We start from the raw sequence: 12,953 nt of genomic DNA on the forward strand, positions 1-12,953 counted from the left end.
TCCCTGGCAAAGACACAGAGACTAATTAAGCAATTATACGGGGCTATGCATCAGGTACAGATACTATAGCCACAATGCCATTTGCTTTTTAAAAAAGAGAGAGAGTGAGAGGATTTTTGAATTGCGTTCTTAATATTTGCTATAGCTAGCAATGTAATAGGAGCTGCATCAGATCAAAGGCTTACCTAGTCCAGCCTCCTATTCTCTCAGGGGCCAATCACATGCCTCTGGAAAGCCCATAAGCCGGGGGGGGTATGGCAACAGCCCCCTCCCATGCTTTCTCCCAAACAACTGTATTCTGAGGTCAACTGCTCCTGCTAGTGGAAGATCGTATTTAACTACCTTGACTTGAAACCACTGATAAATCTACCATTCTCTGTGGAATTGACTAACCCCCTTTTAAACCAAACCAAGTTTGCAGTTGCCACAGTTAATGACGAGATATTCAGGAGCCGCCACGGGAAAGGTGCTTAAAAATAATTTCATCGTGAAGATTCGCAAGGGGGAGCCCTCTTAAGCCAGGCTGAGAAACTTGCCCTGTTCTTCCTGAAATATTAGCCACAAATTTTTAGGCACAGAAAACACCTCTTTAACCTAGCAGGGGAAAAGTTTTGACAGCCAATTCAGAGAGTTACACTTTTGATCTTAGAAAAAGGTGTTTCTGTACGTTTTTTTCAGGACTGGCATGCATTGATTTGGCCACAGAGGGCAAGGAAGAGACACAATTTTTGTCAAATTTTTGTCTCAGCCACCCCACCCGGCCCGCTTGCCATTTATTATATTACTTTTACAAAATAGCACAGATCAGGCTGGAAAAAACAAAACAAAAACCAGGTTCAAAAAAGTTCAAATATTTAAGAAACGAGATATAAAAAGTGGATCGAGGCTTTAAAAAAGGTTTTTGAGACACACAAGCACACAAAGAAACTGGGAGGTAGACAGAGATTTTTGAGGATAAAAAACAGGGTTTCTTTTGAGGCATTTAGCCATTATAAATGTCCAAGGCAACCCAACCACTGCTGAGCACCCTTTAGACAGACCCAGAGCGTCCATTTCTCATGTGTATGGAAGACTCATCAGTGCACTTTGGGGTCTTCTGTAGTCATTCAAGTGCTTCTTGCTGTCATTTCTACTGCTCTCCCCCCCCCAATTCATTTCTTAGCAATGAGGCTCAATGGAAGTGCCCTAAAATTTCTTCTGTCCGCCGATTTCAGGTGGGAACATCCGGATGTTCGATACTGGGAAAAGTACTATAAAATTGTGGGTATTGGAGTGGGGGAGGCGTGCTCTTTCGGGGCGTATTTTGCAAAGAACGGCAAAAAGACAGAGAGCATGACACCCACGATTGCCAGCATGTAGCCCCATCCAATCTGGCAGTCGCCAGCGTAGTAGATGCTTGAATTTTCGCAGTACCTCTGCACGGCAGTGGAACTGAGGCCGAAGGGGTAGACAAGGAGCCCGAATCCCATGATGAACACTAGCAGGAGAAAAGGCAGAGAAGGAGAAGATGCCATTAGTATATACTGTATATATAGTAATACACACACACACACTTTCATTTTTGTTTCTGCACCCACTTTTTAGCAATTCTGCGCAATCTATCCTTGACAGCAGTGTTTTGCTATCCACAGAAATGCCTTTAAGTTTTTTTTGTTTGGCAGTGTGGGAATATTAGAATTAGATTTGTCCAAACATCAAATAAGCTAATAAACGGCTGTCAGCTTTAATGCCCACCTCAAGCAAGTAGGAAAATAAACCCATTAAGCTCCCATTGCACAAACCACGGCTTTCTCCTGTCACCGAGCCCCAGAACACTCAATAAACCATTGTTGGCGGCGAAAGCCACGTTTTCAGACACGCTTACTAATGACCGCTTAATAGCGCTGTCCGTCAGCGGAGTCCACAAAATTAACAGGGATCCCTTAAGAGGGATCTTGTTAAGAGCAGCTGCGTGGACCACTCATTGCTCAACTTTAGTTTCGGAACGATGCTGAAAGGCTAAAAAGCTTCCAAATGTAACTATCAGTTGCTATGACTGGCCCTCTGATTGTGACGGCTAACATACAAAAGCAAATTTTGCATCCTTTGCTTTGCCCACTGCCAGCACGAGGGCCTCAGAAGTTCCCTAGCCCTGTTGCAGGCTCAATTTGCAGTCGAAGGGAAGGACATTTTCCACCTCTCTCTCATAATAAAAAGGTAAAGGTAAAGGACCCCTGACACTTAAGTCCAGTTGTGAAAGACTCTGGGGTTGCGGCCGCTCATCTCGGTTTACTGGCTGAGGGAGCCAGCATGACTAAGCTGCTTCTGGCGAAACCAGAGCAGCGCACGGAAACGCCGTTTGCCTTCCCGCCGGAGCGGTGCCCATTGATCTACTTGCACTTCGACATGCTTTCGAACTGCTAGGTTGGCAGGAGCTGGGACCGAGCAACGGGAGCTCACCCCGTTACGGGGATTCAAACCGCCGACTTTCTGATTGGTGAGCCCTAAGCTCTGTGGTTTAGAATCATAGAATCATAGAGCTGGAAGAGACCACAAGGGCCATCCAGTCCAACCCCCTGCCAAGCAGGAAAGCACTGTGCCACCCGCTCTCATAATACTAGATCCTAAATCGGGGTGGGTGGGTGGAGCAAAACCACCATGTGGAGAGGTTGCAGTGTTTTGGAGAGTAAGAGGCAACATGATAAAAGTTTATAAAATGATTCCTGGCATGAAGAAAGTGGACAGAGGAAAGCTTTTTCTCCCTCTGCCGTAACACTGGGAGTCGTGGGCATTCAGCGAAGCTGGACATTCAGGAGAGATAGAAGGAAGAACTTCTTCCCGCAAGACAGAGTTAAACTATGGAACTCTCTCCCACCAGGTGCAGTGACAGCCACCAAGCTGTACAGCTTTGAAAGAGGCTTAGGCAAACTCATTGATCAGGCTACCAACAGCTACCAGCCACGTGGCTATGCTCTCCTTTCATTGTCGGCGTCAGTATGTGCCCCCAAATGCCGGCGGAATCCCAAGCGGGGAGAGCGCTGCTGTTGTGCTCAGCTCTGCTTGTGGGCTTCCCTCCGGTTGGCCCCTGGTTGGCCCCTGAAAGAACAGGATGCTGAGCCAGATCCCCACGTCCAGCATCCAGGCTCTTTTTTTACATTCTGAGGAGCCAGGAGTGGCGGAAGTGGACGAGTGAAGGTCACAGGTAAGGATGAAACAGGTGAGGGGCAATCCGATAAATGGCGGTGCGCTCCTTTGCCAGACACCTCTCACCCTCCACCAAGACATCCCTCTGACCCCGCAAAAGTTAACGGCTCACCTCGGTTAGGACAGTTTTGCGACCTCCCGCAGTTGGCCGGCTCAGACCATTCATTATTTTGCTGCACTGCATTCCACACTCCTTCCTGCCCTGACACCAGTAACCCATTAAGAATCCCTCACTCAGAGTCCTTCGCCAGAAAAGTCATTGTCAGCTAGCAAGATGGTTTATGGCCAAGACCACAAGCATCAATTTAACAGAAGGTCACCTTATATTTCTGCTTTCTAATCTGCCTGGCTTCCAGGGGGGGGGGGCTCGCTTCCCCGGGGCTGTGGTTTACTGGCTTGTGCTACCTGCGCTCTACAGTAGCGGATGCTCTCCGCTATATAAAACCTTCTTCTGGAGGATTTATAATCTGCCCATAAAACACCTATTTCCTCCCCGCAGCTGAAATCCAGAAAGGAAGACCTGAAGGGATGCTCTGCCTTCTCCTCAACCAGGAGAGGGGTCCCTTCTTGCCTTACTTCATCCCGATCTGCCCTTCGCACCCTGACCTGGAGACAGAAAAAGCCCACATGGACACACTTTGCAAGATATGAGCAGCCGCTGCACCCAGCAGAATTAATCTGAGCCTTGAAAAGAACATAGCTGGAAGTGGGGAAGAGTGGCACTCTTTCAACTTCCTCTCTCAACTCTTATGTACTATTCAAGGGTGGGAAAGGTTTAAATAACGACAAATAGGGCAGTGTTTGTGTGTGCCATTTAGTGTCAGACTAGGACAGGCACCCCCAAACTTCAGCCCTCCAGATGTTTTGGACTACAATTCCCATCTTCCCCGACCACTGGTCCTGTTAGCTAGGGATCATGGGAGTTGTAGGCCAAAACATCTGGAGGGCCGCAGTTTGGGGGTGCCTGGACTAGGACATCGGAGACCAGAGTTCAAATCCCGCACTTGGCCACAAAGCTCACTGGGTGGCCTTGGGAGCTACTCTCTCAGCCTAACCTACCTCGTAGGGTTGTTGAGAGGATAAAAGGAGAGATGCGGATGCCACCTTGAGTTCCTTGGAGGAAAGTGGGATATAAATATAGATTGTCTCCAGCTACATTCTACTCAGACCCATTGAAAGAAACGGACCCACCATCATTAACATGCCAAAAGGGCCTATTAACTCCAACACGCAAACGGATGCCTCCGGGAAGTCACAGTCCTCTTCCTTTTGTGACCCCCAGCGACTGGTATTCATTTTCTGACACAGAAAGTAGCCCACAGCCATCATGGGTGGCTAGAATAGGACTAGGACATTGGAGACCAATTTTTTTCCAATGACTCCGGGGACACTTTTCAACTTCAATAGGAATGATAGGATTTTGTCAGGGGACTGATTTGTAAATCCGGGGTCTGTCCCCGAGAAACAGGGACATCTGGTAACCTTAGGTTAGAAGCCTTCAGGAGCCTTATCTGCCCAGTCCCATTTTAAACCCATCTAATTCCCTTATTTCAACTATGGACGGTGTGAAGTCAGAAGAGCTGTTTAAGAACTGGGAGAATGAGATCCACAGAGGCAAACCCATTAACCCAGCAGCTGTAGTTTTTTGTACAGGGAGTCTCCAGAGGCAGCCCCAAGTATGACACACACACACAGCAGCAGTGTAACCCAGAAGGTAGCAAGCTGTGGAAACTGTGATTAAAAAGAAACAGCTGCAATTCACCCTAAAGTTTCTAGATGGCAGCACCATCCAGGTCTTGGCAGTCTCAATGTTCAGGAACCAACATCGCTCCCCCATTCTTTTCTTTTCTTTTTTTTAATTAAAGATTTTCTTGATTTACAAAAAATATGTGCAATGTCTCTCGTAACATTTTTACAAATCAGTTTTCCCATTCTGTTCCTTAAGTATCTCCGCCAGCAAAGCATGAACTATTTATTTTTATTGACATTGACAGAGGTTAGGGGGTCCAGAGCTTGGTCTTATGACAAAAGCGTCTCTCCTTACATGTAAACGGACTGTGAAAAAGACTCTTATGAATTGAAAGTGGAGATGCCATGTACTTTCCCCTGTTTATTTGTAACACAAGAAAATCTTTTAATAAAAAACCTAATGAACTATAAAAGAAACAGCTTTCTCCCCTTCTAAGTGGCTGGTGGTGGGAACTGGAGTGTTAAGATTTTTGCAGCACCTCTAACAAGATTTGCGGCAGACCACTATGGCATCCCCATGAGCAAGGAGGCAAAGTTTTAGCTTAGACAGGCAATACCTCAGATTAGGGATGGGGAACCATTTTTTTAAAAACCTGAGGGCCACATTCCTTTCTGGGCAACCATCTGAGGGCCACATGGTATGTGGCCTGGGTAAAGTGCCATGGTCCAGACACAGAGAAGGCTGGAGGGGCAAGTTTGATACCAGGGCCTGAAGATTCCCCTCCCCCCCCCAGAAGATGGCAAAGTTGCTACCTCCTTCCTTGGAGGCTTTTAAGCAGAGGTTGGATGGCCCTCTGTTATGGATGCTTTAGCATTGCAGCGGGTTGGACTAGATGACCCCCGAGTTCCCTTTCCAACTCTGCAATTCAATGATTCTATGACATTTGCCAAGCGCAGCAGAGGCGATGCCACGCTCCCTTTCGCCAAGAGTGCACCCAAGGTGATCAGAAGCAGCAGCAGGGGACTCTCGGGTTCCGCGTTCTTCCTCTTCCAGGTTAAAGGGGCCAACCAAGGCTGGCATGCCACAAAACTAAAGAGCCAGAACTCATCATTAGATGGCCCTGTGGGGAAGCAAAGGTGTTGAGGAGCCGGGACTGATAGCCATGGTTGAAATCGCCGAGAGGTCAAAGCAGGTGGGATAGACGCCGGCAGTACCTACAATCCCAAACCCCGAAGGCTTGGCAGGCACCAGGCAATCTCCCCAGTCTCGCTGTAATAAAAATCTGTAGCTGCCCACAACGCTGCCAGGTGCCAGGGGTAGAGCTGTTTCCCTCTTTCTCGCCCTCTCTCCAGCAAGGAGAGGTTATTTTTGGCTTAATTTAGGTTGCAACAGCTGGCAAAATCCCAGCGTTCTTCGAAAACCATCTTCATGCACTTGCATCAGGATGGAAGAGTTCGTCCTTTAGCTCCTCTCTCTCCTCTCCCGGGTGTGTGTGTGTGTCTGCTTTAAAAACGGAGCGGTTCGCAGAACCAATAGGACAGGCGTGGCCAAAGAGGCAGGCAGTGTTCTCCTTGGTCACCTTGGATCATGGCGGGGCCTCTACAATGGCTCGCCTCTCCCCAGAAAAAAATACTATCCCTTGTCCACCACACACATTTGTTGCAGGGAATTCCCCACCCCCACCCCAATCTTAAATTCAATTTGCCACATTTCCAGATCAGTTTGCATGGGGGTGGGGAGGAACTTCATGAAAATCCAGCAGCATTTTAATGCAAATTTTCCCTAATAGACACATTCCTGTATGACATTTTGCCTAATATAAACATTTCCCCCTAACTTGTCTGCAGACTCTACTAATATTTGCTTTTATACACACACTCCCACCCCACTTTTGCATCCATTACTTGGTCGGAGAACTGCAGGTTTTTGAAAGATGGCTCTACGCTTCAGTTAATGTATTTTTAGGGACAGGGTGGGTTAGGGAGGTTCAACTTTAAATGCAAACTGAATCAAAACTCCTCCTCCAATCCTAGTCTGAAAGTGGGCACAGAATAGCACTTGTTTGGATAGCTACCACATAACTTCTTTGAAAGGGAGTGATATAAATTTGGAATAATAATATTTTACCATTATTAACTAGCAGGAAATGCCCAGCACTGCCTGGGAATTTTTTAAAGAAACCATAAATATATTTTGATTTATAAAGGGATTGTGTAATTTGTGAGTTTGGACCTGTCACACACACAAGAAAAACTGGGTGGGGTCACAGCAAAGTCAAGTTGTGGTCCACCATCTTGCTTCAAAATGGCTTCAAAATGGCACCCGGGGTCCAAATATCAACAAAGATGGCTGTGTTATCTCGAGAGGCATCCAAACGCACGGAGACACCATTTCCCAAAACATATCGTAGACTGCATTGTTCAACTCTATGATTCTATAATACCTATAAACATGTCCTTAAAACAATAGTGCATAATGTGTCCAAGCAGCTAAGCTCCTAACTAAAATTCAGAGAGGTTTGCTTATTATTTATACCTGGGACACAGGGGTGTGCGTGGTGTTTCTAACAGTAAGAGTCCCAAACATCAGCTCCCCCCCCCCCCTCCACTTCAGGCTGCTAATAAAGACTCTTATGTGGAGGTCAAAAACAGAGCTTCCCATTCATCAGACCTGCTCCCAAGTCCTGTCACCATTCAGAAGACCATGTCCCCGCCCCCCATCACATCCCTCCCTAGTCCATTCCACACTTCTGCTTCCAACATGCTGTAAATCAGCACAGGAAATAATTATCCTCTCTGAAGTGTCTCCCCCATCTTCCAGTTTTCTCTCAAACCCACAGCCATTTCTAGCCCCATTCTAGCCATACGGCAGACCACAAAACCAAAGATTTAAGAGTGTGCAACCCTTATTTGCAAACGTTATTTGCATTGGAGAAGGGGGGGGGTGAGTTGGAAAAAGCTTCTGGGCAGGCAGCTTTTTGGTTAGGGGAGGGTGAGATGTCTCCAGAGTCATTTATTATTTTAAAGGCTTACCTTTTATTTATCACATAAAACTCCAGGTGGTTCACAAGATACATGGAACCATCAAAATCAATAAGCAACAATGGCTAAAACACCCAGTGAGTCATATATAGCCTGGCCTCTGCTGTGGCCTTTAGCAAACAACGGTTCTCTCTGCCCAGCCGAATCTGCACTTGGCCAAACCTGGGTAGCTTTAAAAGAGGATTAGACAAATTTCATGGAGGTATCTCAATGGCTACTAGCCCCAATGGCTAATTTCTTCCCCCATGGCTGGAGATGGTGTGCCTCTAAATACCTATTGCTGGGAATCACAAGTTGTGAGAGTTTCTGCTGTGCTTTCCCCCTGCTTGCGGGCTGCCCAATGGGGCATCTGGCCGGTGCCTGTGAGAACAGGATGCTGACCTAGACTGGTTGTTGGCCTGAACCAGATTGGAGGCTTGTGGGGAGAAGGACTAGCACTCCGTTGCACCCCCACTAGGAATGGCAGGATTGCGGCTTCCAACTCAGCGGAGATCAAGTGACAATAAAAGGCCTGGTAGGGTTCCACCTGGTTCTATAAAAGCTGCCTAGCTCCTGAGTCTGAATAGTTGCTGGGAATCTCCGGTAGAGAGAGTGCTGCTGTGTTCAGAGTCTGCTTGTGGGTTTCCCAATGGGGCTTCTTCTGGTTGGTCACTGTATGAACATGGCACTGGTCTAAAAAGGCCTTCGGCCTGATCCATTCCCATCAGGACCTGGCAACCCCTGCTCTAAATGCATGTGGTATTCCTGGCTATGAAGCCAAGGTCCTGGGTTCAAAGCTCGCTTGTGCCAAGGCTGCGTCAAAGCTTCACGAAACTACAATCTTGCTGGCTCTGTTGCTCAGCCCCCCCCCCCCCGGTGATATATGGCATTGGCCTTTTACCAAGTGAAGTCTCGCCCATCACCAAGCCTCTTGTTTTGAATTGTTCTGAGAGGGGGTCAACCGCCTCCCACCCGAGGGGAAGGATTTAATGAGTTCAGCAAGATGGGTTCATACATCTTCTCAACAGCGGGCAGGGGGTTGGGGGCAGGTGGGGAGAATCAGTCACTTTTATTAAGATGCTTTTCTTCCACCAAGCCAATTTGCCCTTTTAACATCGTTTGCATTCCTTGAGGGATGAACTTGAGGCAGTGCGCCTTCAACTAAAACAAGGAGGATCTTGGCAATCATGGTTATATAGGACTATAAAAAATAAGGGCGCAGCAAGAACCCTATTGAATCAGACCCAAGCTCTATCCAGTCCAGAAATAGGGAATATGTGGCCCTCCTGATATGCTTGGACTATACTTCCCATCAGCCAGCATTGCCCAATGTCAGGGATGATGGGAGTTGTAGTCCACCAGGGCCACCGCTTCCCCATCCCCGAGCGAATCCACCATCCAGCTTTCTACAGCAGCCATTCCGGTGCCACTGGGAAGCCCACAAGCAGGGTGCTCCTCCTATGGCCCCTGGAAGGTTCTGCACAAGTCAATGTGGCCCTTGGTGGTTCCACAGCCCTGCCTTAAAGGGCCATCAGGTTATCTTCACCTTCAAACAGCCAGGAACAGATTCTTTTTCATCACCAGAGGAGAAATATTTACGGCAAGATGCCACAGAAGGCTGGGAGCCTCAACCATTTATTTACACACACAGAGAGAGAGAGAACCACCTCTGATGGGAACAAAATTTCAATTAATCACCACCTTATCTCTGAAAGAAGAAGTTGATCTCAAGGACAGAGTTATTATTCGCTTTGTTTTATACAATGAGCCAGTCATGGATCTCCAGGCAGGAAACATTTATCCTTTTCCCTTTTTTTACTTTTTGCCAAAGACTCGTTCAAAGGTGAGCTGGGAGATCTTTAATGAAAAAATATTAAATGGGTTCTCAAGCACACGTTAGATCGGCAGCAGCAGACTATTGTTCTTTCAAGCTCTTTCATTTCCAAGAAAGATTTTTCTAACGGTCCTTAGCAAGATATCGCCATCACATCTGCTTGGCTTATTATTCTGCTGATTTAGGCTTTTGAATGCCTCTAAGCAGATGATAAAAATCCTCTGTTGTTCTTTAAAGAAATCCTTACCGCTCCTGAACATTGTTTGAATGACAAGGAGTCTGTGGTATTTCTAAGAAATAATGGAATCTGGTTAAGAAAATGTTTCCTAATTCATCCACACCATCATCTAAAGTTCTGTGCTTGTTGGCAGCTACATTCTACTCAAGAGAAGACTCAATGAAATTAAGGTGCCTAGGACTGTAATGTATGTTAATTTCAAGAGGCCTACTCAAGTATAGATCCGAACCCTGTGCTGGCTTGCTATGACTGCCAAGGCTCAATTCAAGGGGGTCGTGATTAGTGATGTTAAATTCTTGAGAATATTCTCCGGAGAATATTCTCACCACACATCACTAGTCGTGATGACTTACAACCCATAAAACTGCAGTGGGATGCCTCCGAATGCCAGCTGCTAGCGAACTGGGGAGAGTTGCTGTCATTCAGGTTCTCCTTTGGGGTTTCCCATTGGGGCGTCTAATTGGCCATTGTGAGGACAGGTGTGCCCCCTTTGGCTTGATCCAGAAGCAACCTGAAATCCCATTTTCATCTGGGCTTCGACAGTTTCGAACACTGCCCCAAGTTTACAAGCTGGAACACGTGCAGAGGAGGGCAACCAAGATGATAAAGGGCCTGGAAACTAAACATTGAGGGAACTGGGTACATTCCCAGCTTGGAAAAGAGTGAGCAGAGAGGTATGTTAGTTATCTTCCAATATCTAAAGCGCTGCTGCGTGGAAGATGGAACAAGCTTTTTTTCTCCTGCTCTGGGGTAGGTAGGACCCAAACCAATGGCTTCAAGTTACAAGAAAGGAGATTCCGGCTAAACATTAGGAAGAACTTTCTGACAGTAAGAGCTGTTCTACAGTGGAACGGACTCCCTGGGGAGGTTGCGGACTCTCATTCCATACAGGTTTTTAAGCAGAGGTTGGATGGCCACCTGTCATAGAGGCTTTAGTTGAGATTCCTGCATTGCAGGGGATAAAGCTACATTATTCTAGAGAGGTCCCTACAAAATCTCTGATTCTAAATCAAGGGAGCTGCGTGAAAAGCCTTCATTCAACACCACGGACAGCTCCTGGATTGCCTAGAATAGACTGTGGTGCTTAAGCAAACATTTGGAGGCGATTTTCAACTTGCTAAACAAGGAAAGTGGGGGGGTTTGTGGGATGCTTGAAAAATGAGGGTTAGCTAATAAAAAATAGCATTCCTCAAGCGAGTTACTGACCCCGTTAATTGCCAACCGATTCTTCCTGTCCTTTGGGGGAAACAGCTAAACAGAAGTTTGTTTTTTCTGGGTAGGTTATGCCTTTCATCTCTATGCTTATAGAATCTGTTTCTCCACACCCACCCACACCCGGATTGGAACCCCCTTAAAAGGTTCACCAACTGAACAAGAGAGCTCTGCGAGAGGGGTAGGGAACATTTTGTGAGCTCATGGGCCCCACTGCATCAGCGGCAACCTTCTGGAGGCCAAATGCCCGTTGTGGGCAGGGCCCCATTTCTACCTTTGCATGCAAAAGATGGCAGTTTACACACACACACACACAGAGAGAGAGAGAGAGAGAGAGAGAGAGAGAGAGAGAGAGAGAGCTTCCACCCAGGCAAGCATGAAGCATGTGCCACCGTTCAATGGCACATTTCCATGCAGGAAAAAGCACTCCACGGAGGGTGCAGAATGTGGCCCGAGAAGAATCCAGAGGGCCAGGCAGAGAGATCTGGAGGGCAGCATTTTGAACCTGGGTCTGAGCAGGGCCACCTCTACTCTGAGCTTGTGAGGGAGCTGTTTGAACAGGCTAAGGGACTTATAACCTCACTTTAACCCCTTTCTAATCCTGACTCAAGCTTTGAAGCTCCCTGGGTGACTATGAGCCAGTCACAGCCTGAACTACCTTGCAGGGCTGTTGTGAGGGTGAAACGAAAAAGGGGAGAACCACATATGCCACTTTGAGCTCCATGGAGGAGAGGTAAGATGTAAATGGAATGAGAATGATGGATAATAATGCCATTCTTCCCCCCTCCCTAATTTTTTCACTTATTTCTACCAGAAGCAACCACCTATCAAAAGGGAGGGTGTTGAAAACCGATTACTATTTGAGAGCCAAAAACAGGCCAGCTTTTTGGAGCTGTGAACCCTTATAAACAGCAACATGCAGGTCCTATTTGCCACCAAATCCTTTTTCAAAACACCCTTCCCAATATAATTTTTTTGGGCATCATTTCCCCTGGTGGTGGTGGTGAGACAGAAGTTTGAAACATTAAAAAGGAGGAGGAGGAGGAGGAGGAGGAGGAGGAGGAGGAGGAGGAGGAGGAGGAGGAGGAGGAGGAGGAGGAGGAAAGTGTTCTTTTTAAAAGACAAAAGCTGGAAGAGGTCTTATTTTGGACAGGAGAGGCGCGCCCCCCCCTGTGGCTGTTCTTCTTCTGTGGTTGCCATGGCACGACGACACGTTTTTTTCACACGGCAAGAGGAAGCCCAGCGGCGACCACACAATAAGCGCTTGGCTCTGCAGGACGGGGCGTCCGTCTCGCCTCTTGACCCACCTGACACACTCATTCACCAGCCCCAACGTTCGCTGCATCCCCAAACAGCCTGGCAGCAGAGGGAAGCAGAAGGGGGAGAGAGAGAAGGTTTGCTGGGGGCTCAGGCTGCATCGCATATCACAGCGCGAAGGCTGAATTTTAATTGAGTCGGGGAGGGATGAATGGCCAGGGGGGCAGGGGGGTTTATTTAGGGGTCCTGGCGCTGTCAGGGAATGAATGCTTCATTCTTTGGGGGGCTGTTCGCTTCGAAGAGGGAAGGAACAAAATAAGGGGGTTTTGTGTGTTTTTTTAAGGGAAAGACAATCAAAGGGACGGTGTGGGAGAGTCTCCCATGCCGAGATGTTGATTTCTGAAGCATAGCTGGTTGCTTCTGGGTTTAGTAAAGGTGGCCAAGAATAGAAGCCCAAGAAGCCTGTTCCCAAGTCAGACCACTGGATCCACCTCGCTCAATACTGTATACTCTGGCCGG

General features: G+C 47.4%; 1 protein-coding gene across 1 annotated transcript in view; it reads right to left on the reverse strand.

Moving 5' to 3' along the window:
* Positions 1–754: 754 nt before the first annotated feature.
* The window catches only part of LHFPL7 (LHFPL tetraspan subfamily member 7), a 64,970-nt gene continuing 52,771 nt past the window's right edge, over positions 755–12,953 (reverse strand). The window contains exon 3 of the mRNA XM_035139688.2: positions 755–1,477. Within this exon, the coding sequence (XP_034995579.2) occupies positions 1,251–1,477 (227 nt within the window). The 3' untranslated portion in view covers positions 755–1,250. The remainder of the gene's footprint in view (positions 1,478–12,953) is intronic.

This window comes from Zootoca vivipara, chromosome 15 (genome assembly GCF_963506605.1).
Source record: "Zootoca vivipara chromosome 15, rZooViv1.1, whole genome shotgun sequence".
In the NCBI taxonomy this organism is placed as follows: Eukaryota; Metazoa; Chordata; class Lepidosauria; order Squamata; family Lacertidae; genus Zootoca; species Zootoca vivipara.